The 26237-nt window shown below is 48.5% G+C and overlaps 1 protein-coding gene across 2 annotated transcripts in view; it reads right to left on the reverse strand.

Moving 5' to 3' along the window:
- The window catches only part of LOC122384777 (5'-nucleotidase domain-containing protein 3-like), a 40063-nt gene extending 28859 nt beyond the window's left edge, over positions 1–11204 (reverse strand). Inside the window, exons 1-3 of one of the 2 annotated variants that reach the window (XM_043372507.1) lie at positions 10781–11204; positions 10150–10325; positions 9706–9836 (exon numbers count right to left, since the gene is read on the reverse strand). In XM_043372507.1, coding sequence (XP_043228442.1) covers positions 9706–9836; positions 10150–10325; positions 10781–10925 — 452 coding nt within the window. In that variant the 5' untranslated portion in view covers positions 10926–11204. The remainder of the gene's footprint in view (positions 1–9705; positions 9837–10149; positions 10326–10780) is intronic. The other variant, XM_043372508.1, reaches the window with a different exon arrangement.
- Between the last annotated feature and the right edge of the window lie 15033 nt (positions 11205–26237).

A 26237-nucleotide genomic window follows, 5' to 3' on the forward strand; every position in this document is an offset into this window, starting at 1 on the left:
TTTAGCCGGAGCAAATGCCGGAGCTAGCCAGAGTAAGACCAGCTACGGCCAGGACCAAATTTGCTGGCTGGGAATAGGCCGGTTAAGACCCCCATAGTCCGACATGTGGCCCTCCGAAGCCGGTAAGGGGCCCTCAGAGGCCGCCAAGTGGCCCTCAGAGACTGGCTTGGGGCCCTTGTGGAGATCTTAGTGTTGGTACTTGTGGGCCCATGAGGGGTTTTTACGAGCCCCGTGGATCCCTTCTATGTCCAAATATGGCCAGCATTGACCCTTAGCGGCCAATTGGCGCCTCAGGGCCCCTCAGGCCCGAATAACCCGAGGGGACCCTGAGGCCCGACCCTGATTGGGGGGGGGGGGGGCACGTGCCTCACGGCCCACCTGGCTACGCCACTGGGGAAAATCGTAAACCCGTAAATATCCAAATGCGATCACCTGTCATTTGTCATCGATATTGGGATCGTCTGATTACCGCCAGAGCCTCGTAGCTACCGTTGCCTCCGCGCAATGTCCGCCCCTGCGGACCGCAGCGGCTGCTGCACCGGTGCTAATCACCGTCATTGGTTTCTGTCACCTTATTACAGAGGTGTCGGGGCTGCTGCCATGCTGCCGGCAAATATATTTTTTTCAGAAAGATGTTTATGTAATCAGGTAGCCAAGTACTAGGACGAGCAGAATGATTTTCAAGAAGAACGTTCTGCCCTTGGGAAATGTTAGTATATAGAAATCCCGGCATTATCAGTACCTTATGGGGATAACCAACCCCGCCTTGTACGGTTGTGCCGCATGGCAAAGCTGCAATCTGTCACCCGGTGCAGGGGTTGAGCACCCCCAACCATTTTGAAAAATCGACACCCCTGCGTTTTATAGAATCTGAGTAGCGAATTGATTGAAAATGGGCTCAAGAATAAATTTGAAAGGGGGAAATTCCCCCTTCCCTCCCTAGCCGTTCACGCACAATTTGAAAGGGGGAGCGGAATTTTCGAAGGGGGGAAATTCCCCCTCCCCCTTTAAAAGTTACCCTGATCTTGAAGAATCTTGGCTCCACGGAGAGCTGCAGTCACATCAGTTAGGTATTCTGTAATAACACACACTATTCGTGCCCCCATCATTCACTCCTCTGGTAGCTCAGTTGGTAGAGCGGTGGACTGTAGCGGTATTCATCAGACATCCATAGGTCGCTGGTTCAAATCCGGCCCGGAGGACGTTTTGAAAATTTACTCGCGAGCTCAGAGCTCCCACACACGTTCCAGAACCTTGCGCGGCGTCGCCGCACATTCTTTTAAACTAATGGAACACAAACGATTGCTGAAATCGGCCGTCCAAAGCAGATCCACAGAGATAATCGCGATAAGCATAGAATTTAGGTACATAATTTGAGCCGACTGGTCATGAAGGACGACAAAAAAACGCCTAGCAAATACGAAAGCATAAACACCTACCACAAACACGTCTAGGCTAAGTTCATCAACAAATCTAAAACATGATAAAAGTTTTTACAACAGCTTATCACCTCTCATTCCCGTTAGGGAGCCCCTGGTCTCTGACCCCACGATGTCGCCTGGTGCGGAGCTTGCTATGCTACAGAGGTCGCTGTAGTACCACTCGTCGCGACTCGCTCCGATATAGAGGTCGCTGCAATAGGATATCAGCCGGGGCAAGTCGCAATCCTGTGGAGTGGATTGATTGCGACAGAGGTCATTGGGTACCCATGCCAGTGCGCCGTTTATTTTTATTGGAGCTGTCCACATCAATCACAGGGAAGCCAACGCGGATTTTGTTGTCCGACGGCTAATTAGGAAGAGTTGTTAGCGTTAAGTCCGAAGCTGGCGTTCTCTTGCTGAATTTCGCGCTGGCTGTCGTTTGGCGGCTGAAGCTACAGCTCAAGAGGCGGAGGAAGCACTTGAGGAGGCCTGGTGAACAACTGCTGCTGGTCTTTGCACGCTGATCGACCCTGGAGGAGCACTGCACTGCACTCAATCTGCACAAAGCTTACCGGTAGGGTGTCTGGAAGCTGACCGGCTTTCCTTGTCCGCATTGCACGCCTCAGCCTTGGTCTTGCCTGCTATTGTTTCTTGCCTGTCCCTTCTCCCAACCGCATGGCACCGACACGCCCTCGTGGCGGTAAGAACAATGCATCTGCTAACAGTCGTGCAGGTACTGGTGCTGCTTCTGCTCAAGGTGCCCCAACAGCGGGTGGGGCAGAGGGGGGTACTGATGCCGCTTCGGCCCAAGAGACTGATTCTGGCCAAGCTGCATTGGGGGATGAGCCACGGGCTGGAGGGTCTTCACAGCATGATGTGTTTCACTGTGGTATGTGCGAGACTGTGGTGGATGACTCTGCAATAGGGTGTGACAGATGTAATGCATGGTTTTGTCCATCTGAGATGTGCACGGGCCTCGCTGACAATGCTATTGCTCTAATTTCTTCTCTGCGTGAGGAGAACTCTGTGCTATTTGTGTGCTCTGGATGTCGTGTGAAGCCTGGTGCGGGCGCTTGGACAGAGGTACCAAATACTCGCAGCAGGAAGAGCAAGGAAAAGGAAAAAGAAAATGAAACTGTTTGTGTAAAACAACTCTACCTAACTGTCAAAGGTCTATGTTCTGAGATGGCTAAGCTCACAGCAAAGCTGGATGCAGCCATTGGACAGAAATCACTGGGGTCTTCTGCTCCTCCCCCACAGCCAACACCTTCAGAGAGAACTGTTCCGACTTTGTCCTCACGGGACTTCCCTGCCTTGCCCCCTCGTGATGCCAGTGTGGTCAGGCCCTCAGCTGATCAGGACTATCGGAAAATGATCAGACAGGAAGTCATCGAGGCACGGGAGAGGGAGAAGAGGAGATGTTCAGTGGTCATCAAGGGTCTTGTTGCCAGAACTGCTGATGCCATATCAGCAGAGTTTGCAGAGCTCTCCACTGTTATGATGGGGGTCAGGGTGTCTCTAACAGACATTGTGAAAATCAAAGATCATCCTGAATTATGTCGAGCAAAGATAATGGACAGCGAGCTCAGGGCTCTCGTCCTTGACAAGGCAAAATTCTTGAAGGGATCACAGTACGACCATGTTTACATCCGTAGGGACTTAACTTTCACCCAGCGACAGGAACTAAACATGAGAAGGCAGCAACAACCTATCGCTCGGGTGTTCACAGCGAGCGTGCCTCGGCCTCACGGTGGAGCCGAAGCTCAGAGAAAGTCAGAGTGTAACCAGCAGGCAGCACCTGCCAGGGAACCCCCTGTTAGTGGCACTGATACTGAGGCCATGCCCACGGCGAGTGCTCTGCCTGCCACGGAGACCCAGAATAGTGTGGGAGCACCTGCCACCACCCCTGTCAACCAGGAAAACTAGGTGACCCGTCTCCCAGTCTGCAGCACACTGTGATCAAATGTTGTACAGTAAATGTAAATGGCATCTGCAGTAAGATGACCTCATTAATGAGATTAATTGAGCAGCATGACTTGAAAATTATATGTATTACTGAATCTCATCTAACGTCCTCAGTCTCGAATGCCATTGTTTCTATTCCACATTTCCAGTTGTTTCGTAAGGATGTGATTGGCGATGTAGGAAAACACGGAGTCTGTGCTTATGTCCATGAGTCTTTAATGGTTGATGAAGTAGCTGATCTCACTGATAATGCTTTGTTGTTTCGTCTAGCTAGTTACAATGTGTATTTTGCGTGTGTTTATAGACCCCCTTCAAATGATTTAGCGAAGAATGATGCTCTTGTTGATTGTTTACAGAGTATTGTGGAGGGCAAAGAGATTGTAGTCTTGGGTGATCTCAATCTTCCAGGTATTCAGTGGTGTCAATCTGGGTGCTTACCAGTGGGCTCGTACCCGCCACTTGAGACTAAATTTATGGATGTGTTTGAATCAAAAGGTCTAGTACAGTGGGTGTCAGAGCCCACGTTTCCTAGGTCTGGAAACACATTAGATCTCGTCTTGACTTCTGAGTGGGATAGAATTGGCAGTGTCATAGTGCAACCCCCCTTGCCTGCTTGTGATCATGTGCCTGTAGTATTTGACTATATCTTCAGTGGCGAGTCATCAGTAGCAAAGGCAGTGCAAGGGAAGTTCTCTTGGCACAAGGGAAATTATCGTAGATTGAAGGAGGACCTAGGATTGGTTGATTGGAATTTTGAGCTTAGATATTTAAATGCCTCTGATAGTTTTGACAGATTTAGAGACATTGTCGTTAGTAAAGTGTTAGATCATGTGCCTCCTAAAAGCAGGAGCTCGGGTGGCAAGCCACCCTGGTCAAAAAATCCACCTAGGAGTTTACTAAGCAGGCGACACGAGGCTTGGCTGACATATAAAAGAGTCAGGCTGCATAGCGGCCGGACATCCGCTGCGGCCCGCGATGCCTTTGTTCATTTTTCTACTATAAACAAGAGAGTTCGTAACTTTGATGTGATGTCTCAGGCGTCATACGAGCAATCTATGATACAGAGGTTCAGTGAGTGTCCAAAACTCTTGCACTCTTACGTCAGATCTAAGAAGGTTGCGCCGGTTGCTGTAGGGCCTTTAAGGTTAGATACGGGACAACTGACTTCGGACCCATTAGTCATGGGTGAAATACTGGCCTCTTCTTTTGCCTCTGTGTTTATGAAAGAGGTCCCCACTGCCCAAGAGCCTCATCAGACCTTTGACGGTTCTATTGACGCTATCCGAGTTACGGCGCAGGATGTGCTGTCACATCTTCGCTCCCTTGACACAAACTCTGCAATGGGTCCTGATTTTATTCATCCGCTAGTGTTAAAAAATTGTAGTGATGTCCTAACTTACCCTTTACATGTTATCTTTAACCGATCGATTGTGGAAGGTACCGTTCCAAGCGCCTGGAAGAGGTCTAATGTAATACCGCTGTTTAAGAAGGGAAAGCGATATGAACCCCTTAATTATAGACCCGTAAGTCTTACCCCTGTCTGTTGTAAGGTGCTAGAACGTGTCATTGCCAAACATGTATACGAGTACCTGGATTCAAATAGAATTATATCGGAGCACCAGTTTGGGTTCCGTCCCGAGAGATCGGTGATGGAACAGCTCCTACTTGTCTATGACGACGTATCATTGAAAGTTGACGCAGGTCAGACCGTTGATCTTGTTCTGTTTGATTACTCCAAGGCGTTCGATGTGGTGTGTCATAGAATACTGCTTAGGAAACTTCAGCTGTTGGGTATTGATGGATGCCTACTCTCTTGGATTTCTTCATTCTTAACAGATAGAGTCATGCAGGTGTGTGTTGGTGGTAACTTAAGCAGCAGCAGAGACGTGTGCAGTGGTGTTCCACAGGGTTCCGTGTTAGGTCCGCTGTTGTTTTTGATATATATTAATTTTGTGTGCTCAAAGCTTTCCTGTACTTTTAAGATGTTTGCCGATGACCTTAAATTGTATGCTTCTGTTGCGCGCAACTCTGTGGCGTTGTATCCCCAGACAGATCCGACACTGCAACAAGATATTGACGTGCTGTATAAGACCTCTCTGTCCTGGGGCTTGCGCATGAACAAGGCTAAGTGTGCGGTGTTGAGATTTTCCCGGAAGTTCTGTAGCCAATCTCAGCCGTTGTACACGTTAGACGGTACACCACTTCCGATCCATCACTCGCAGCGCGACCTAGGAGTGTTGGTCGATGATTCGTTAAAATTTCATCTACATATAGCCACTGTAGTGCATAAGGCCGGTGGACTGTGTCACAATTTTAAAAAGGCTACAGTTTGTCGATCACCCGCATTCATGTTGTTCCTTCTCAGGACGCATGTAAGGCCTGTGCTTGAGTATGCGTCTTGTCTGTGGTGCACCGAATATGCTGAGGATGTGCGTAAACTAGAAAGGGTACAGCGCAGATGGACAAAACACATTGAAGGGATGCATGACATGACTTATGCGGAGAGGCTGAAGGAACTTGACCTTTTCTCTGTGCAAGGCCGACTAATTCGCGCCGATCTGATACAGTACTGGAAGATTTTCCATGGGAAGAGCACAATAACCCCTGAGGACATTTTCCATCAGCCTCCCCGAGGTGGAACTCGTGGTCACTGCTTCAAGCTGCATGTAGCACGTGCTGTTTCGAACGTGCGGCAGCGCTCGTTTTCGCATCGTCGGGTGGCTATCTGGAATAGTTTGCCAGAGGCCGTGGTGGCCGCTTCAGATCTGTCGTCTTTCAAACGACTTCTCGCACAGGCACTAGGTAACACATTGTACGACTACATCTGACTCGCGATATTTGTGCAAACATACCGATAAGTGTTGTTTTCCAATGGCATATACCACGAGGACACACACTTTCCAGTCATCTGGCCATATCTATAGGACATCATCGTGGGGAGACTGTGACTGGCGTGTCCTGATCCTATCCGGGTTCCTCCTGCTCCAGTCCTTACTACCGGCTGCGAAGCAGAAGGAGCCCCACCAAGTAAGAGTACCAGGTAAGAGCGGCCACACAGTGACACGGAGACAATTCAGCGCCAGCCGGGGCCCGCGTCTACTTGATCGGCGCGTCTGCTGAGCGCTCCTCGGCGTGGTACGCCTCGGCCAGCCGGCGGACGGCCGGCTGCTCGCAGTAGTAGCACTCCATGCGGCTCTCGGCGGTGGCCGAGCGACATCCGAAGCCCGCGTAGAACCGTACGGCCGGCTCGTTCCAGGCGTACACGTTGAAGTCGATGTGCGGCGCGCCGAGACTGACGCCGGCGGCGGCGACGGCCTGCAGCAGGCGGCGGCCGACGCCGCGCCGGCGCAGCGCCGGGTCCACGTACAGGTCGGTCATGTAGAGACATTTACCGATACCGTCGTAGCCGGCCCAGGACACGGTGAAGATGGCGTGTCCGACCAGCCGGCCGGCACGCTCGGCGACCACACAGCGGAACGACGGCGGCTCAGAGCCGAACGCCTCGCGCGTCAGATCGGCGGCGCTCAGCTGCGGCAGCGTCATGTCCCTGCCCTCCAGCTGGTTGATGGCGTGCAGCAGGTCCACCAGCTGCTCACAATCGGAGACGGCCAGCGGACGGATGGCGATGGGAGGCTCGTCGGAGAGGGAGTTTTCTGACTGATGAGTGGTAGCTGAGGTCCCAGAGGCGCCGTACCCATTGCTGGTCTCATGTCCATTGCTGGTACAGTGTCCATTGCTGGTCTCGGAAGTAGGAATGTCGACAGCGACAGGGGTGGAGACGGTCTCAGATAAGGGTGGGCCACCGAACGGAGGCATGCCACCCGTGACAGGGGCGGCTCCGTTTGTAACAGGTGCGGCACTTTCTGCCATATCGGAGGAAAACGCTGCTGGTTGTCGCCGCTGGTTTTAGACGAAATTACGGTGGAATGGTGACGTAGATTACGTAGACGATGTAGATGATGTAGATCACTGATGCTGTCAGCCAACTAACGTCCCCACTAGCTGATTAACAGTGACACAACGTTTCAACTTTAAACAGCACACCACCACAATGACTTGACCATCACTCCACTGGCCGATCGTCTATGGAGCACCCCAGCGACTCAAGTCTGCTTATTCTGTGATGACTTACAAATGACGCGATTGGCTGACCTCCAGCCAGCTGATGAAACACGTCCGCACTGCTGGCTGATGGGTGTCACTCTATGCCTATGGTAAGTGGTGACCTCACTGACCCGGCCGTGAAATTTGACGTCAACAGCTGTAACTCTGTTTCTCGACGTCTTGTTATGTCCACTAATGAGCACTAAAGCATCTGAGGTGAAATTTCAATCACTCAATGCCGGATCCGTCCACAAACAAATCCAATTACAGATTCGAAGTATGATTATTTGACTTTTCAACGATGACAGATCCGACTCGATCCTTGACCCGGCTGTGGTAAATCCGACTCTCTGCGACTCCGACTCCCCAGCTTCCGCTGCTCTTCGGTTCCACGTAGTCCACTTGTCCACTGGCACCATCAGTTCCACGCAGTCCACTGTCCACCGACCGCCAGCACCTTCGGTTCCACGTAGTCCACTGGCACCTTCGGCTCCACGCAGTCGTCGCAGTCCACTGTCCACTGGCACCTTCGGTTCCACACAGTCCACTGTCCACCGACACAGTCGAATCTATTCGGAGCTCTCGCAGTAGAGCAGCAGCCCACGTGACACTGAGATCTCGCAGTAGATGTGTAGAGCAGCGACTGACACCGCAGTAGCACGGTAACTGCGCCCGTTAGAGATCAGTCGGCCGGTCGCGTCGGTCACGCCCCCCCCCCCTGCCCTGACCTTGAGTAACCCCCACCTCATCTGACGCGCCTTGGAAGGACGCCATAGCCAGACGGCCTTGGAACATTACCGTCAGGAGCTGAGATCTATAGTGCAACGCTTGGCTGCAGCTAAGTGGATGAACGTTGATTGCGTAACTTGCCATACCTTATGGAAAAACGTGTTTCTTTCTCAGTAATTCAGCACTGCAAAAAATTGAGCGAAGTAAAATATAATTTCAGTGATATAAATATGGTAAGTGATGCACATCATTTGCCCAACTTTCTCACTACAGCTTCATGTTAAAAAGCTCGTGAACAGGTCCGATTGGTGATTCGCAACACCAAACCAACAATATTTTATTCAAGTCAAGTTAGTAAAGGTCACTGAGTTCAGACAGCTAACCCGTTCTTTCGCGCCAGCACATGAAATGGGAGCTCGAAGCTCGAAGAACATGATCAATTCGCACAATCGCCGGTTGTACTCGTGTCGGGCCACCCCTCCTGCCCCGCCCGGCAACAGTCGGGGCTTGTTTATTGCTCCTCAAACGCCGGCAGAGTGGAGTAGCAGCCCACCGAGGGCAGAGGTCATATGACCATGACCACCCAGTGACACCGCCGAGCCATACGACATCCCCCTCACCCCCCCCCCTCCCGGCTCAGGACCGCCACGTGCCATTCCGGAAAACTGCATATCAGAAATGTGGATTGCCGGCCATTTGAGGCCATTCAGTACGATCAAATAGTCGTAAAGGTGGTAACGGTGCACCAATTCAAACAGCCGCGTCGTTCATCACTTCACCACATGAGGAGTCGTATTATCGATATGGCGAGCAATCGCTTAATTGAGACACACTTAGGATATCAGGTGTGAGATCGATCACCGCCCAATAGCTATTCACAATATGCAGGACGCGCGGCAATGATTCCTTCAGGGACGCAAGTAAACAATTATTCCTTTGACCTGGTACGACCTCATCTTGCACCTCTTGGATCGATTTTCTCATGTCAAGTAGATATACAAATGCAGTGCGAACCCCCAACCAATAGATGCTTTGAATAACAAACTGAAACTAAACATACCAAGTAACTAAGACGGACTTCAGTCTTTGGACGGACGTCGAACATTGATTGAACTCGCGTTCTGAAACCGGCACCATCAGTTCGCAGAGTACCCATCTCTATATCTGGGATTGAAAACGATTAAAACCTTTTTCAATCAATGACCATTGCTAAAATGACGAATGCGAAGTCCAACAATATCGTGAGCTAGCGCCTAGCTCGTGGGATAGAAGAGGCTCTACTGGCTGTCGGGAGAAGCTCAGCTTCGTAAAACGGCCGACAGTTGACGCCACCGCATGCTTCATTGTGCTCCCGACTCCCGAGAGACGGCAGATGAAAGGCATGACGAAAACGTGACGAAAACTACGAACACAAACGTATATTCCTACCAGTAACTACAGCGTCTCGTTTCTACATGCTAATAGAAACCGGTTGGTTATGACTGACCTGTACACCGATCCCAGCTGAATCTGGTTGAAGGAGTCCACCTTGATAAGAAGGCCCTTGTGAATGTCGTAGTGTAGGCCGCGCACGGCGAAATCCGGCAAATAACGGAGATTTTCTATGTCCTTGGGATACTGAAAACGGGCAAATAAATCACTTACAATTTATAATTATATAAGAACATAGAAGTATGCACACCCAAATCAGCATATGTAACAAGAACATCCTAACTTTAAATGAATGACAATGATTGCTAAACCAGGTCAATATGAGAATATTGTTACTGAAATGTGCTATATATACACACCACACAGTATGCACAAATGATGAACAAAAAGTGGAAATATAAAAAGAATACACACTGAAACACAGGCAGCACTATTAAACTTAGATATTGCATTTAGCATAGGGTGTTTCCTAGTTCCTAGTGGTCCTATGTCAATGTACCTTGAATTTTTCCACAAGAGCTTTCTTCCCTAGGTCATAGATAAGATGGTGCATTGAGGGCTTATAGTGAGCAAGAGTGTAGTCATAATCAAAGCCATAAATGCTGACATTTCTCAGATGGATTTCATTGTTAGCAAACACTGCTCTTGGATTGACATCAGGAGGTGGCTTCTTTGCTGAAAACAAAGGTGGTTGATAAGTAATTTTGATCCTGTGAACGTTCTCTAACAAATAAAAAATCACATAGTCTGGCCCAGGGATATTAAGCCAGGTTACAATACCAATGCTGTTAACAGTCACCATGCTCTGCTGCCTTCATTGAAAAAATCAATACTCTAACTGATTTACTAACAAATTTTCCTTTACTTTTGTTCCTTGACAGGACATCTAATCAATGGCGGTAATGCTGAATGCATGATAGGTAGACAAAGGTAGACAGTAATCTTATAGATAAAAAACAGGGCAAGTGAAACAAATGATAAATTAAGTTGATGTCCGTTAATCTAAAATATGAATCTAATAGAGCAACACATTTCCATGCAAAAATGTAACTAGCTTTGAGTAGCACCTATACTGATTATCTGTATATAGATGCAAAATTGCCAATAAACACAGGTAGGTAGGTACTTACAAAAGCAAAGTCTCTTTGCAGATTCATATGCTTCCAGGAGATTTCTGTGGCTTTTCACAGAAAGGTGTCTTTGACCATGGTAGGACTGGAAGGATGTTATCACTCCTAAGCGGCCGAGACGACTGTACTTATAAACAATATTCATTTGGAAGATGTGTCCAGATAAATGAAAGGAGCTGAGACACAACACGACCAGCGGAAGTCAAAGCCCAAAAGCTCTTCAACTTCAGTTTTTGGCAAATCAAGCGTCAATGACTCCTATTGAGCACACCATTGAATAACAAAAATGCAAGGTATATCAAAAATGTTAACGAGCAGGGAGCCTTTATAATTTGAATTAAATCACTACACTTAGGTCCAATTTGAATTACAATTTCATGCCAAAACGGCCAAAAGTATTTTGTCTCTTTCGCGCCATATATGCATGCTAAAAATGCATAGCATTCAGCTGTTGCGAGGTTACGTTACTGCCGCTAGATGACACTACAGAGCACACAGGGCACACTCAAGGCCCTAAAACATACTTCCATGGGATTGGGAAGATGATTTTTTTTTATTCAAGGGAATCAATGAATCACATTTATTGCTTTCATGTCATCAGCCGTAGCATGTGCAGTCTGTCTTAAAAGTAGGTACTGCGCAAAGTAACGGTGGATCCACCAAGCCTGAAGCCTAGGACCGAGGAAAGGCCTGCTAAACTTGAGTCACCGACTCACCGCGAAGCAATTGACATCCTTGTGACCTTGTCCATTTCCCACCTATCCGTGCTTCTATCCTCAGGATACTGAAATCCTTCTCCTCCACGCCGCAACCCCCCTCCGGGCTGGACAGGCAACTTTATCTCATGCGGGCTGCTCCCTTGGAGCGGCACCGCTGCTCCTGAGGGAGCGCACCCCGTAGCCGGGTGCAGTGAGTGCCTTGGGGCTGGGTGGCCTGTCTTTGGACGGGCTCAGCCCCGGCGACTCACTAGGGTGCCTGCCCAGACCAATGTCTCCCCCTAATTCCTATCATCCTTCCGGCTCTGCAATGGTCTTGTCGACCGAAAGGGCCTAACCCAACAAAACAAACAACAATCCATTTCCCAGGTCAATTGGTTCGGTCACACCGTTCCGTGCTTCTATCCTCAGGACACAGAAATCCTTCTCCACGCCGCAACCCCCTCCGGGCTGGACAGGCAACTTTATCTCATGCGGGCTGCTCCCTTGGAGCGGCACTGCTGCTCCCGAGGGAGCGCACCCCGTAGCCGGGTGCAGTGAGTAGTAAGTACTTTGGGGCTGGATGGCCTGTCCTCTGGACGGGCTCAGCCCCGGTGACTCACTAGGTGCCTGCCCAGACCAATATCTCCCCCTATATCCTATATCATCCTCCCGGCTCTGAAATGGTCTCATTGGACCGAAAGGGCCCAACCCCCCCCCCAAAAAAAAAACAATTGGTTCGGTGACTTTCAAGAATTATAGCAGGCCCTTCCTCGGTCAGGCTTGATGGATCCACCCGGTCACTTTGCGCGGTACTTTTAAGACAGACTGTACACGATCCAGCTTCCATTAGTACCCAACCCTGATCTCAGCCGCTTGGTTGGGCTTTTGATTTATACCGTTTAGGTTCCTACCTACAGTGAGGGCTGGTCCGGGTTCGTCCAAGATTTTTACAGTGGTCCGTCTTGCGCTGGGAGAACATCCCAGTTGACACTGCTGAGCTGAGCTGACTGGTGGGTGAGGTGAGCTCAGAGTACCTAACTTTGGAAACCTTCAGGCTTCAGCGTCTGTCAGCTTTCTCTATCATCAGGCTAGCTTACTGCTTAGTGCTTACGAGTATTCCACAACCCTGAATATCAGAATTCACGGTAGCTATAGTGCCAGGGATCATTGCAGTCAACTCAGCAGTCGGCAAATGTCCATCAGGCAGTCAGCAGCAGCAGGTATAGGTAAACTGGCCCGGCACTGCTGGCGAGGGTCACTAGGGTGTTACGAGCTCCAGAGCTCTGACGCTGACTCCTTATGCTTGTATGACAAGTGATACTGGGGAAGGGGACGGATGAACGTTGTGCTGGGTTACTGGATAGCCTGTTCCACGGGGACACCCCCAGCAGAAGTCCTGTCCCAAAGGAATTGCGGTAGGCTCAGCAATGTTCCACTGCGGCAACTGGTTACTGACTACTGGTGTGCCGCGACCCACTGCAGCTGGTGGTCGGTTCGGTTAAATCGGTCACTCGGACTCACCAACTATTAGTTAGGCATCCTCCAATCAATTGAGGTTGACCCACGCAAATTACAGCGCAGCTTTGCATCTGACTTTGGCATCAGGCGTCTGCAGATGCCTTCCTTCATTGATCACATCACATTCACCTATTCTTGATTTTTGTCTTTTACAGTAATTCGATATTCTTAACCAAGACCCCAAAACCTTCCAATAACCTCTGGCGATTGGCGATATTTCATGCATGATCAGCAGACTTAATTAGCCGTTTTCACGACGGGCTATCCGGCGAATGCACCTGATTTGACCAAATCTGCACCTAATTTCTTTTACAGCAAATATCTTCATTTTATGAAATAATTTCAGTGTTTTAATCGATGATGCTCCCTGATAATATGACAAAGCAGGCATATAAGCAATTAGTGCAACCCTAGCTGATAGCTGTTAAGAGACACAGTGGACCTGATTTGACCAAATCTGCACCAGATTTGACCAAATCTGTACCAGAGGTGCACCAAATGTGTACCAGATGGCCGTCGTGAAAACGGCTATTACGAGTTAACAGTTTAACACAGCATGATCGTGGCCCGTCAGCCGTCCTGCACCAATTCAGCGGTCCTCGCGGGCGGAGCTTTCCTTTTCGCAATCCTCCGTCTGCAAACGGATTGCGTCAAGGCGGTTCACCGAAACGGGGCGTCACACATCGGCAGAGGGTGGATAGAACCGGTAAATACCGGACACAGGACGCCTGGGCTCTGCCGCCGCCGGTCCCCCTAACCCCTCTGATCCCACCGTCTCCCCGCCCCCACCCAAACCGCCCGGCCGCACGGTAGCCTGACCCCCTGGGTACCCCAGGATTTGTTCCCCGCTTCTGTTAACCATTCTGACCACCCCGGTCCCGTCGAAAACAGCATTCCTGGGCTACACGGACCCTCCGAGTTGACGGTTTTTCCCATTGAAGCTGACACAGGGACCGGGGGGAGGGGGTCCCGTTAATGCCCGCGGTACCGACCCCGACCCTCACCCATCCCTCTCCCTTACCCTCCCACTTACCTGGGCTCGTCTTCGCCCTAGCCCGTGCCTGATGGAAAATCCCCGGTGACAGTCGGCATCGGGCTGAGACCTAGGCTGGAGCTGTCTTTTTGGCGCTGGATAATATAAAAAGTACAATTGTTAACCGTACAGGTAATCGTTAACTGCAACTGTTACTTGTCAGGTTAAAAATGCCGGCATATTTATTTATGTTAACACCAAGGCTATAGAACTCCGTTAAAGGAAATAGTTCACTTTCACGAAATTATTTTTTTTTGCAACGATTTATTATTTTTTATGTTCAAAATAATCAGCAAAGAAAATAAAACCTTTTTATAACAAAAGATTTTTTTTTCTATATTTTGATATAGGAAGAACTTTTCAGTTTCTGTAAGGCACACGCGATCCAGTATGAAAAGAGCATGGGTCCCGAAAATTCTTCACAAACAGAGAAATTATCGCAGCCACCGGCATTTGGGCGATCTGCTCGATCTGATAATGTTCCCCTGAATGTCCTAATTGATCAGTACGAGAATTTCTCTAGAGTTCTCGTAGATAATTTCTCTAGTTTCTGAAGAATTTTCGGGACCCATGCTCTTTTCATACTGGATGGAAATATATGCAAGGCACACATCCTCAACGCAAGACACCTTTTTCGGGACGAGAAATAGAATATCTTTGCCTAGGGTGATCGTTGGGCTGTAAAAGCTCCTGATTTATGCTCGTCTCAGCCCAAGCTACGGAACTGCTATTCCAGTTCAAAACCCATGTTAAAAAGTGAACTATTTCTTTTAACACTAACGCATGTGTGTAGCTGATAACTATTGCAACTTCAAAAGTTGTTTTAAGCCATGCTGCACTTCTTGCTTCAGCATCTTTTTCACTCTATATCAGTTATTTGCAGTCTGTTTTATTCCATAACGTAATGAATGATGTCCGTCGCACATGCCCTCTGTAGAAACTAGAGATCATGCTATGCCTAAATAAATCAAAATTGAAACACAACTGTCCCGCGACACGGAGATGCAGGTGCTTGCCGTCTGCTGTTGATATTGTTACCGGTGCTAATGACGCATCAACTGGTACCTATGTAACTTTGTGGGACATTATAAGTAATCCTTCGGAAGTAATAAAACGGTGGGACGTTCTTCATTGGATTACTCTGAAGGTCAACACTCGCTTCCAAATGTGCTGCAGCGCTCCGAATGTGCGGCATTTTTACATTCCTCGGTTCAAGCTGTTTCAGGGATACCGTTACGGCCGCGCACAAAAGGATACATGATGTTCTATCATAATGGGTCAGTGTGACATTGCGTTCCCGCAAAGGTCGCGGAAGAGTTATTGTGAGCACTGGTGTTCCTTGGCCTGTGCTGCTTAATGGTTGTCAGGCAGATGAGTGGTGGTTCTATTGGGTCAGTGTAGGTATGTATTTTCTCTCCTTCATTCCATTAGCTGTCTGCCTGTCTGTCTCTGAAAAGTGAACGACGACCTTGAGCATTTATAGTGTTGTAGGTATAGCCAAATGTCCGTCGAAACTCAATCGCCTATAGACCGCCTCGGAAAAAGATGAAAGCATACACTGAAAACAATTTCACCCGAAGCTGGCGAATTAAGCGTTGCTTTGCGGGTGGTATATGTGTATTAACTCGCCATGTCCAGATTCTAGCTAGAGGGTAAGCAGACTTGCCTGCCTTATTACTCGTAAATATGCACTGTACCCACAGTCTGCAACACAGGCTAAGGTGATCGTTAACTTGCTTCGGCAGTTGGCATTTCACGGGTTTGTTTTGAGAGCTCTCCTACGTGCGTCCCCACCCCTCACATCCAACCTTTCACCAGTTGTTCCACACACTCTCCTTCACTGCCCACAACCGCATCCAGTTGCCCCACGATGGGGAAGCGGCGCCGTCAGCGCCCGCTATCCGACTCCTTATCCGATTCCGACTCTGACTCCCCTCTGAATCCGACTCCTCCTTCTGCCATGGATACCGACTCCCGCCCGACCGTCAACCCTCCCTCCTCTACCCACCCTTCGACTGATCTACCCGGTACCGACCCTCGCTCGTCCACTGACCACGCCCTGACCGCTGACCTGACCTCTGACCCCGCCCGGCACTCTGACCCTCGCTCGTCTACCGACCTCGCCCGGAGCCATGACCCTCGCCCGTCCACCGACCACTCCCGGAGCTCTGACCCGCGCACGAACTTGGCCAACGCACCTGCCTGTGATTCGGTTGATCGCTCTCCACTCGAACCGTACTTGTCTCTCGACGGCTCCTTTCTGGTTGTTAAGGCTACCGATAGCGACTTCTCTTTCCGGAAGATTAACGTTTTCTGGCCTCAGAAGCAGATCGCTGCTATCTGTGGCCAGCATGGCCCCGACATCGAAGCTCCAGCTAACGGCACTCTCGTGATCAAAACTCACAATCGAAGGGACACCAAAGCACTCCTGAAGACAACCATGTTCTGTGGCAAACAGGTGACGGTCTCTCTCCATCAGAGTCGCAACTCTTGCAAAGGCACGATTTTTGCCCCCGAGATCCGCCACATGACCGAGGATGAGATCCAGTCAGACCTGAGAGGAGAGGGAGTCACGCACGTCAGACGGCTGACTACCTTCCGCGATGGTCAGCGACGGGACACTAGTTTGCTCGTTCTGACTTTCGACTCCACCACCCTGCCCGAGAAGATCGCCATCGGCTGGCTCAAGAAAGACGTCCGAGTTTTCATTCCCAATCCGCTCCGCTGTTTCAAATGTCAACGATTCGGTCACGGCAGTGCCGCCTGCCGTCAGGCTGCCCGCTGCCAGAAGTGTGGTGAAGCCCCTCATGCGGACTCTGCTTGCACCAAACCAGTTACTTGTCTCAGCTGTGGTAGCTCGGAACATTCAGTCTCTTCCTCTCAGTGCCCCACGTGGCAAAAAGAAAAGCGTATTTGTGAGGTAAAAGCAAAAACCGGCTGCTCCTACCCAGATGCCCGCCGCCGCGTAGAAGCAGAGACAGCCACTCCGGCTCCTGGCCGGTCGTATGCCAAGGCCGCCACCACCCAAACTGCTTCCTGCAGTACCCAGACGGACCCCATCGCAGCACTACCCCCTCTCCAGTGCCTGAAGCCTCTGACGACCACGTCCACGTCTGCGACCACGAACACCAGCAACGCCACCGAGACCATATTTGGTGATCCGATGCCCTCCTCCCCTCCAAACTCGCAGCCGGAGGTCTCACCGGAGATCGCTCAGCAGGCCAAACCCTCTGCCGGAGCTGGTCGCTCCACCGGAGCCTGGATAAGAGTCCAGCGGTCGAAAGGACCCCGCCCCCAGCCTCCATCAGAGGATGGACGAGCACCCACCCCTCGCTTGTCACGACCACCGACTAGAGTGTCTATGGGACACAACCGTGCGGCAAGTTGGGCCTCGCCCCGTCGTGATACGTCACACAACAACACCTCTTCAAAAAAACAACAATAAATACACTACTCCAGTGGAACTGCCGAGGCCTAGTCTCGAACTGGGCCGAAAGCAAAATGCTATTTTTGTTATTAGCACCCATTGTCATAGCACTACAAGAGACATGGTTACTTCCAACTGATCCCTACAATTTCTCGTTATTCAATTACTCTTTGTACCGATATGATGAAACTGATGGCGAGCGGCGCCATGGCGGCACCGCTTTGTATATTAGTAATGACTATGTACATGATTTACTCACATTAAACACTCCATTACAAGCTGTTGCTTGTACCATTCGCTTAAATGGACGGAATATAGATGTTTGTTCCATCTACATACCTCCAAACACAGACAATCAGACGCTAGAGAGAAATCTCAATCAACTAATAGCACAATTTCAACATCCATTTCTACTGCTTGGAGACTTTAATGCTCACAGTCCGCTTTGGGGCCGAAGCATTGGCGTCTCCGATGAGCGCGGTGATATAATTGAACGATTTCTCGACACAAATCAACTTGTCTTCCTTAACAAAGGAGATAACACATATTTTTCATTAGCACACAACAGTGAGACTGCTATTGATCTTTCAATATGCTCGACACAAATCGCTACAATGTTCGATTGGTCTGTCGACCATGACATCCACCATAGTGATCACTATCCCATCCAGATACGAACAACATTCTCTTCAGATGCTGATGTTGTCCAGGGTTCGGTTCCACGTTGGAATTTCAAAAAGGCCGACTGGGAGAAATTCCGAACCTTTTGTGAGGTAGACCATGAGCAATTTCAGTCTCCAGAACATGGCATTAAATTCCTCACAGAAACTATTTTAACAGCAGCGGAAGTATCCATTCCGAAAACATCTACTTCTTCAAAATGTAAGCGAGTCCCATGGTGGTCTGATAATGTAGCTCACGCCATAGCAAAGCGTAAGCGAGCTTTCCGCCTATACTTACGCCATAGAAATAATACAACACTTCTTCTAAGAAACCAAGAACGAGCACGGTGCAAGAGGACTATCAGAGAGGCAAAACGAGCCTCCTGGAAGTCTTTCCTTTCGCAACTCAACTATCGTACCCCTCTGAGTAAAATATGGAACTTGGTACGCTCTCTGTCGGGCAAGAGAAGTTTCACGTCTCTTCCAATTTTACACGTCAATAACACAAATATTACAGAACCAAAGGACATTGTTAACACAATCGCACAAACCATAGCCCATCATAGTGCATCACGTCACTACAGGCCAGGGTTCATCGATTATGTTCAAAGACAATCTCGCCTTCCACCACATGCATTTGTATCCGATAATATAGAGCAATACAATGATGTATTTTCTTTATCGGAACTTCGAAACGCCATACAGTCCACTGGGAATACCTCTGTCGGCCCAGACCAGCTACATTATCAGTTCTTTCGCCACCTTCCAGATTCTACCCTACACTTTATTTTGCAAACATTTAATGATTTGTGGACAAAACAGGCATTTCCAGAAGCATGGAAGGAAGCAGTTGTTATTGCACTTCTTAAACCAGGAAAAAGCCGTAAAGATCCAAACAACTACCGTCCAATTTCTTTGACTAGTTGTTTTGGAAAGATATTCGAACGAATGGATGGGAAACGTTTAGAATGGTTTCTGGAGAAAAATACATTGTTATCAAAATATCAAAGTGGCTTCAGGAAAAATCATAGTACATTAGATCACATAATCCGCCTTGAAACAGACATCCGCAAGGGTTTTAAGTTTAAAAAAACACACCACTGCTGTCTTTTTAGATATCACACGTGCTTACGACACGGTACATCGGCCAACACTTCTACGCAAACTTCACAATCTCGGTTTACGCGGACATCTCGCTTGGTATTTAGTTGGCTTCCTAACAGGTGCTCGTAGTTTTCAGCTGCGTTTTCGCTCCATCTTCTCAGATACTTTCTCTTTCGAAAACGGTCTACCGCAGGGAAGCTGCTTGTCACCTATGCTCTTCAATATAATGATAAATGATATATTTAACTCTGTTCCTCAAGATATTCAATACTCATTATTTGCGGATGATTGCGCCATTTGGTGCACAGATGACGATTCGCAATATTCTGTTCCCCGTCTTCAAAATATACTCAACAATCTCGATGAATGGTCCCGGCAGAATGGTTGCATATTTTCTCCAACGAAGTCTGCTGTCATGGTTTTTACAAAGAATACTAGAATGCTGGAGCCTTCACACTTACGTTTATCCGGACACATTATACCTCGTGTCAATTCATTCAAGTTCCTTGGCGTTGTATTAGATAATAGATTGTCCATGAGTAAACACGTCCAATATGTTAAAACAAAATGTACAAGGAGACTTAACTTATTCCGCTGTGTTGCTGGCACAGATTTTGGGGCTGACCGGCAAACACTTCTCCAATTATATAAGTCGCTCATCTTACCAGTAATTGAATATGGCTCTGTAGTTTATTCCGGAGGAAGCGACAACACTTTAAAGAAACTTGACACCATCCAAAATTCATTTATTAGGATTGCAACTGGCGCGATGAAAACTTCACCAATTCCATCCCTTCAAGTTGAGGCAACAATACCACCGTTACACCTTAGACGCATCGAACAGACTTTACGATTCAGTAGTAAAGTCAGATTTCACCCAGACCACAGCGCATTCAAAACACTTACCATTCTTCCATCAATTCACCACAATCGCTTAGGTCCCGCAGAGAAACGATCGGGACTCACCATTGCCTCTAGAATAAGGAAATTTTGTAACGAAATTAACTTCATTCAACCAAACATTCTTCCACTTCCAATACTGAACACCCCTCCATGGGTAGTCAGGTCTTGGAAAGTTTCATTTCTTATTGATTGCCCGAAAACACAAGTGACAGACACAGAAATACAACACAAGTTCCTTCAGACACAACAAGAATTTCCTACACATCATTTTATTTTTACGGACGGGTCCAAGTCGGGTGACCGCGTCGCAAACGCCGTCTTTGATCCCGTAGGAAATCATTCAATATCTACTCGCTTACAAAATGGAACTGGGATATTCATAGCCGAACTTCATGCCATAGTAAAAGCAATTGATTTGGTTAATGAAAAGTCTTGGGCACAAACTATGATCTGCACGGATTCACGATCTGTTGCTCAATCGCTAGAAGCTACATATCCAGCATCACCTCTTCTCATTCACATCTTTAACAAATTACATATATTGTCGAACAACAGGAAAAAGGTCCACTTTCTCTGGATACCAGGCCATAGTGGTATACGCGGAAATACAAAAGCAGACGAACACGCCAAAAATGCCCTGAATCTTACAAGAATCACAAACATTCCTATGGAATACAACTCTATCAGAGCAAACATAAGACAGGCTATTTTTAGAAAATGGCAGGAACAATGGGTACAAATAACACAGCATACACAACTCAGACAAATAAAAGAAAAGATTGAAGTATGGCATACCGCAAAAAGGAATAATAGACATGAAGAAAGGATATTAGCAAGGATGCGATTGGGCCATACAAAATATACACATAACCATATATATACTCGAGACGCCCGCCCAAGGTGTTCACTATGTAACTGCGTACAATCAGTTCAACATATAATTATTGACTGCAGAAAATTCGACAATACAACACAACGGATGCTCGATTATTGCAATCGAAGGAACATACAATTCACATTGGCTTCTGTTCTCGGCGATTCTGAAGAACCCTTGATTGATCTCCTCTTCGCATACCTTCGTGAAATTAGATTATTCGACAAACTCTAACTTAGACAATATGTAAATATACTCATCGATATTAGAATACATTGATGTTCACACATGGGCATGCAATGGTCATTTTGACCGAAATGCCCCAAACACAAATAAATAAATAAAAAACAGTCTGCAGTAAGGTAGCTACCCAGCACCGGATATTGTCCCCGGGGGTGTCGAGTCATTGGCACAGCCCTCACTGAAAGAGTTGGAACTACTCGAGGTATCGTAAACGCGTATCCGTGGATGGCCAACCTTTACATAACCTGCCCTGAAGGAGTTGGATCTACTGTTACAACTAGATGGCGTTGTCTCATACAGTTTTGAATTACAACAATTTTTTAACTTTTTTTTGAACCAATGATATGTTGGCACATTGTTTGGCGGTTTTCAAGTGGGGGCGAAAGTACAATTGTTAGGGTGCATCTTTAAAGCCTCTGCAATATTCATCACGGGACGATTGGCAGCGCTTTTTCTTCCGAAACTACCAAGTGAGACCATTTTGATTCTTATATAGGTCACGAAAGCAGCGGCGACACATCACCGTTCCGTGCTTCTATCCTCAGGAGACTGAAATCCTTCTCCTCCACACCGCAACCCCCCTCCGGGCTGGACAGGCAACTTTATCTCATGCGGGCTGCTCCCTTGGAGCGGCACCGCTGCTCCCGAGGGAGCGCACCCCGTAGCCGGGTGCAGTGAGTACCTTGGGGCTGGTCGGCCTGTCCTTCGGGATGGGCTCAGCCCCGGTGACTCACTAGGGTGCCTGCCCAGACCAATGTCTCCCCCTAATTCCTATCATCCTTCCGGCTCTGAAATGGTCTAATCGGACCGAAAGGGCCTAACCCAACAAAACAAACAAACAAACAAACGGCGACACATCGACACAGGCTAAGGTGATCGTTAACTTGCTTCGGCAGTTGGCATTTCACGGGTTTGTTTTGAGAGCTCTCCTACGCGCGTCCCCACCCCTCACATCCAACCTTTCACCAGTTGTTCCACCCACTCTCCTTCACTGCCCACAACCGCATCCAGTTGCCCCACGATGGGGAAGCGGCGCCGTCAGCGCCCGCTATCCGACTCCTTATCCGATTCCGACTCTGACTCCCCTCTGAATCCGACTCCTCCCTCTGCCATGGATACCGACTCCCGCCCGACCGTCAACCCTCCCTCCTCTACCCAACCTTCGACTGATCTACCCGGTACCGACCCTCGCTCGTCCACTGACCACGCCCTGACCGCTGACCTGACCTCTGACCCCGCCCGGCACTCTGACCCTCGCTCGTCTACCGACCTCGCCCGGAGCCATGACCCTCGCCCGTCCACCGACCACTCCCGGAGCTCTGACCCGCGCACGAACTTGGCCAACGCACCTGCCTGTGATTCGGTTGATCGCTCTCCACTCGAACCGTACTTGTCTCTCGACGGCTCCTTTCTGGTTGTTAAGGCTACCGATAGCGACTTCTCTTTCCGGAAGATTAACGTTTTCTGGCCTCAGAAGCAGATCGCTGCTATATGTGGCCAGCATGGCCCCGACATCGAAGCTCCAGCTAACGGCACTCTCGTGATCAAAACTCACAATCGAAGGGACACCAAAGCACTCCTGAAGACAACCATGTTCTGTGGCAAACAGGTGACGGTCTCTCTCCACCAGAGTCGCAACTCTTGCAAAGGCACGATTTTTGCCCCCGAGATCCGCCACATGACCGAGGATGAGATCCAGTCAGACCTGAGAGGAGAGGGAGTCACGCACGTCAGACGGCTGACTACCTTCCGCGATGGTCAGCGACGGGACACTAGTTTGCTCGTTCTGACTTTCGACTCCACCACCCTGCCCGAGAAGATCGCCATCGGCTGGCTCAAGAAAGACGTCCGAGTTTTCATTCCCAATCCGCTCCGCTGTTTCAAATGTCAACGATTCGGTCACGGCAGTGCCGCCTGCCGTCAGGCTGCCCGCTGCCAGAAGTGTGGTGAAGCCCCTCATGCGGACTCTGCTTGCACCAAACCAGTTACTTGTCTCAGCTGTGGTAGCTCGGAACATTCAGTCTCTTCCTCTCAGTGCCCCACGTGGCAAAAAGAAAAGCGTATTTGTGAGGTAAAAGCAAAAACCGGCTGCTCCTACCCAGATGCCCGCCGCCGCGTAGAAGCAGAGACAGCCACTCCGGCTCCTGGCCGGTCGTATGCCAAGGCCGCCACCACCCAAACTGCTTCCTGCAGTACCCAGACGGACCCCATCGCAGCACTACCCCCTCTCCAGTGCCTGAAGCCTCTGACGACCACGTCCACGTCTGCGACCACGAACACCAGCAACGCCACCGAGACCATATTTGGTGATCCGATGCCCTCCTCCCCTCCAAACTCGCAGCCCGAGGTCTCACCGGAGATCGCTCAGCAGGCCAAACCCTCTGCCGGAGCTGGTCGCTCCACCGGAGCCTGGATAAGAGTCCAGCGGTCGAAAGGACCCCGCCCCCAGCCTCCATCAGAGGATGGACGAGCACCCACCCCTCGCATGTCACGACCACCGACTAGAGTGTCTATGGGACACAACCGTGCGGCAAGTTGGGCCTCGCCCCGTCGTGATACGTCACACAACAACACCTCTTCAAAAAAACAACAATAAATACACTACTTCAGTGGAACTGCCGAGGCCTAGTCTCGAACTGGGCCGAAAGCAAAATGCTATTTTTGTTATTAGCACCCATTGTCATAGCACTACAAGAGACATGGTTACTTCCAACTGATCCCTATAATTTCTCGTTATTCAATTACTCTTTGTACCGATATGATGAAACTGATGGCGAGCGGCACCATGGCGGCACCGCTTTGTATATTAGTAATGACTATGTACATGATTTACTCACATTAAACACTCCATTACAAGCTGTTGCTTGTACCATTCGCTTAAATGGACGGAATCTAATAGCACAATTTCAACATCCATTTCTACTGCTTGGAGACTTTAATGCTCACAGTCCGCTTTGGGGCCGAAGCATTGGCGTCTCCGATGAGCGCGGTGATATAATTGAACGATTTCTCGACACAAATCAACTTGTCTTCCTTAACAAAGGAGATAACACATATTTTTCATTAGCACACAACAGTGAGACTGCTATTGATCTTTCAATATGCTCGACACAAATCGCTACAATGTTCGATTGGTCTATCGACCATGACATCCACCATAGTGATCACTATCCCATCCAGATACGAACAACATTCTCTTCAGATGCTGATGTTGTCCAGGGTTCGGTTCCACGTTGGAATTTCAAAAAGGCCGACTGGGAGAAATTCCGAACCTTTTGTGAGGTAGACCATGAGCAATTTCAGTCTCCAGAACATGGCATTAAATTCCTCACAGAAACTATTTTAACAGCAGCGGAAGTATCCATTCCGAAAACATCTACTTCTTCAAAATGTAAGCGAGTCCCATGGTGGTCTGATAATGTAGCTCACGCCATAGCAAAGCGTAAGCGAGCTTTCCGCCTATACTTACGCCATAGAAATAATACAACACTTCTTCTAAGAAACCAAGAACGAGCACGGTGCAAAAGGACTATCAGAGAGGCAAAACGAGCCTCCTGGAAGTCTTTCCTTTCGCAACTCAACTATCGTACCCCTCTGAGTAAAATATGGAACTTGGTACGCTCTCTGTCGGGCAAGAGAAGTTTCACGTCTCTTCCAATTTTACACGTCAATAACACAAATATTACAGAACCAAAGGACATTGTTAACACAATCGCACAAACCATAGCCCATCATAGTGCATCACGTCACTACAGGGCAGGATTCATCGATTATGTTCAAAGACAGTCTCGCCTTCCACCACATGCATTTGTATCCGAAAATATAGAACAATACAATGATATATTTTCCTTATCGGAACTTCGAAACGCCATACAGTCCACTGGGAACACCTCTGTCGGCCCAGACCAGCTACATTATCAGTTCTTTCGTCACCTTCCGGATTCTACCCTACACTTTATTTTGCAAACATTTAATGATTTGTGGACAAAACAGGCATTTCCAGAAGCATGGAAGGAAGCAGTTGTTATTGCACTTCTTAAACCAGGAAAAAGCCGTAAAGATCCAAACAACTACCGTCCAATTTCTTTGACTAGTTGTTTTGGAAAGATATTCGAACGAATGGTTGGGAAACGTTTAGAATGGTTTCTGGAGAAAAATACATTGTTATCAAAATATCAAAGTGGCTTCAGGAAAAATCATAGTACATTAGATCACATAATCCGCCTTGAAACAGACATCCGCAAGGGTTTTAAGTTTAAAAAACACACCACTGCTGTCTTTTTAGATATCACCCGTGCTTACGACACGGTACATCGGCCAACACTTCTACGCAAACTTCACAATCTCGGTTTACGCGGACATCTCGCTTGGTATTTAGTTGGCTTCCTAACAGGTGCTCGTAGTTTTCAGCTGCGTTTTCGCTCCATCTTCTCAGATACTTTCTCTTTCGAAAACGGTCTACCGCAGGGAAGCTGCTTGTCACCTATGCTCTTCAATATAATGATAAATGATATATTTAACTCTGTTCCTCAAGATATTCAATACTCATTATTTGCGGATGATTGCGCCATTTGGTGCACAGATGACGATTCGCAATATTCTGTTCCCCGTCTTCAAAATATACTCAACAATCTCGATGAATGGTCCCGGCAGAATGGTTGCATATTTTCTCCAACGAAGTCTGCTGTCATGGTTTTTACAAAGAATACTAGAATGCTGGAGCCTTCACACTTACGTTTATCCGGACACATTATACCTCGTGTCAATTCATTCAAGTTCCTTGGCGTTGTATTAGATAATAGATTGTCCATGAGTAAACACGTCCAATATGTTAAAACAAAATGTACAAGGAGACTTAACTTATTCCGCTGTGTTGCTGGCACAGATTTTGGGGCTGACCGGCAAACACTTCTCCAATTATATAAGTCGCTCATCTTACCAGTAATTGAATATGGCTCTGTAGTTTATTCCGGAGGAAGCGACAACACTTTAAAG

This window comes from Amphibalanus amphitrite, unplaced genomic scaffold (assembly GCF_019059575.1).
Source record: "Amphibalanus amphitrite isolate SeventyFive unplaced genomic scaffold, NRLGWU_Aamphi_draft 000198F_arrow, whole genome shotgun sequence".
NCBI classification, from domain to species: Eukaryota; Metazoa; Arthropoda; class Thecostraca; order Balanomorpha; family Balanidae; genus Amphibalanus; species Amphibalanus amphitrite.